Source organism: Amphimedon queenslandica, unplaced genomic scaffold, assembly GCF_000090795.2.
Source record: "Amphimedon queenslandica unplaced genomic scaffold, v1.1 AMPQUscaffold_12944, whole genome shotgun sequence".
NCBI lineage: Eukaryota > Metazoa > Porifera > Demospongiae > Haplosclerida > Niphatidae > Amphimedon > Amphimedon queenslandica.
In genome coordinates, this window is record NW_003546820.1 from 18,423 (window position 1) to 20,090 (window position 1,668).

Sequence of the window (1,668 nt, forward strand, 5' to 3'; positions counted from 1 at the left end):
TTGTTTTATTAGTACTAGACGAATGTAAAACATTAAGGGCTCAGCCCCCTAGCCACGCTATATTTTAAAGGTTATATGGTATAGAGCTACATTATTGTACATGTACATGAGTAAATACAGTAGTTTGTAAGTTTGTAATGAAGTTATCATGCTTGGAAATACAAATTTTCTTTATCTGTTTATCACATTCTGCAGCAAAAAAGTTGTGTTGGAAGCCAGAGACAGTAACTGCAGTCATAGGTCATGTCAGTAGTTGTGGAGGCTTTACAAGCTCACAGTAGAGACTTCTCTTGCATTCTTGCTGACTCAAGTGAGTGACTTGTAACTTGTAAGGTCATAGGCGGCGGCAGGATTTAAGGAGTAGTGGGGCAAAAAATGGCGCGCGAAGCGCGCCGCGATTTTGGCCACACCCACTTTTCCCCACGTATTTTGGGCGTATACTCAACGCACTCATACAATATGGTATAGCATAAAAATGAGCCTAAAAGGCCCCCTATCTTATCTGTAAAGCTCTATCCAACCTGTAAAATGCTATTCCTGGTCCTCCTGGAAGGCTTGTTGACAAAGGAAAGCAGAAAAGACTGTCTCTTGCTAGCCATGGTAATTATTTATGACTAAAAATGATGTCATTAATTAAATTTTCATTTCCGGCCAAAATTTTTGGTCGGGCATTGCCCGTCCATGCCCGACCCTGCCGCCGCCTATGTGTAAGGTCAAGAACATGAAGAATTGATAGCTGGCGCCATTTTATTTCACTGTGACCACGCCCGTTTTCAAAGAAGATTAAGATTAGGTTATTAAAATAGGAAAATTTTTCATACGGATAAATAGGGGTGACGTACGTGTACAGACAGACAGACAGACCATAGATACTACAAACAGTAGTATCTATGGACAGACAAACATACTCTACTCGAACTAGTGGGCTTCGCCCAATTATTAATGATAGATATTAGCGATTTTCAATTGGTATGGGAAAAAGCTGGTGTTCTTTCAGGACGCTGGGACTCTATTGGTATTCTGTTAGGACTGAGCCCTAATAAGATAGCGGATGAGATTGAAGCAGAGGGCAAGCCGCCAAGAACTTGTCTACGGAAAGTATTTGATTGCTGGTTAAGGAAGGACTATGACTAAAAGAGCCATGGTGTCCCTACATTAAGAATGCTGTGTAACTCTGTTAAAAGTAATAGTGGAGGAGCTGATCCAGCTCTAGCTGATGAAATAGCAAAAGAATTTAATCTTACTAGTTGTGGAGAGGCTACTACATCACCAGTTCATACTTCATCTTCTAAAGGTAAATGTAATACAATAAATCAAAAATCATTTTATTTATTATTTCAGAAGCTACTCCAACTGTTGAGCTACCAGTTCCCACTTCACCTCAATCTGAGTCTTCAGTTGTTTACGTTAAGAAGAAATCAACTGAATATTCACCAAAAAACCTGACACGAATGATTGGAGATCTACAAGAAATTTACCTTGATAATATGCGTTTTACTAAAAAATCATTTTATTCTATTGATGTCTCAGAAGTTGTTGATTTTATTCAAGACTATATCGCACTTTTACTCAGTCCACGTTTTTGTAAAACTCAAATCATCAATTCAATTGAAAAGGAGTTTGACACATTAAGACAATGAAGCAGTTGTTTAAGGGTTTAGAAAAATT

The 1,668-nt window shown here is 38.4% G+C and overlaps 1 protein-coding gene across 1 annotated transcript in view; it reads left to right on the plus strand.

Moving 5' to 3' along the window:
- Positions 1 to 1,662, plus strand: part of LOC109586110 (uncharacterized) — a 2,838-nt gene extending 1,176 nt beyond the window's left edge. The window contains exon 2 of the mRNA XM_020002283.1: positions 1,342 to 1,662. Within this exon, the coding sequence (XP_019857842.1) occupies positions 1,342 to 1,640 (299 nt within the window). The 3' untranslated portion in view covers positions 1,641 to 1,662. The remainder of the gene's footprint in view (positions 1 to 1,341) is intronic.
- Positions 1,663 to 1,668: the final 6 nt, after the last annotated feature.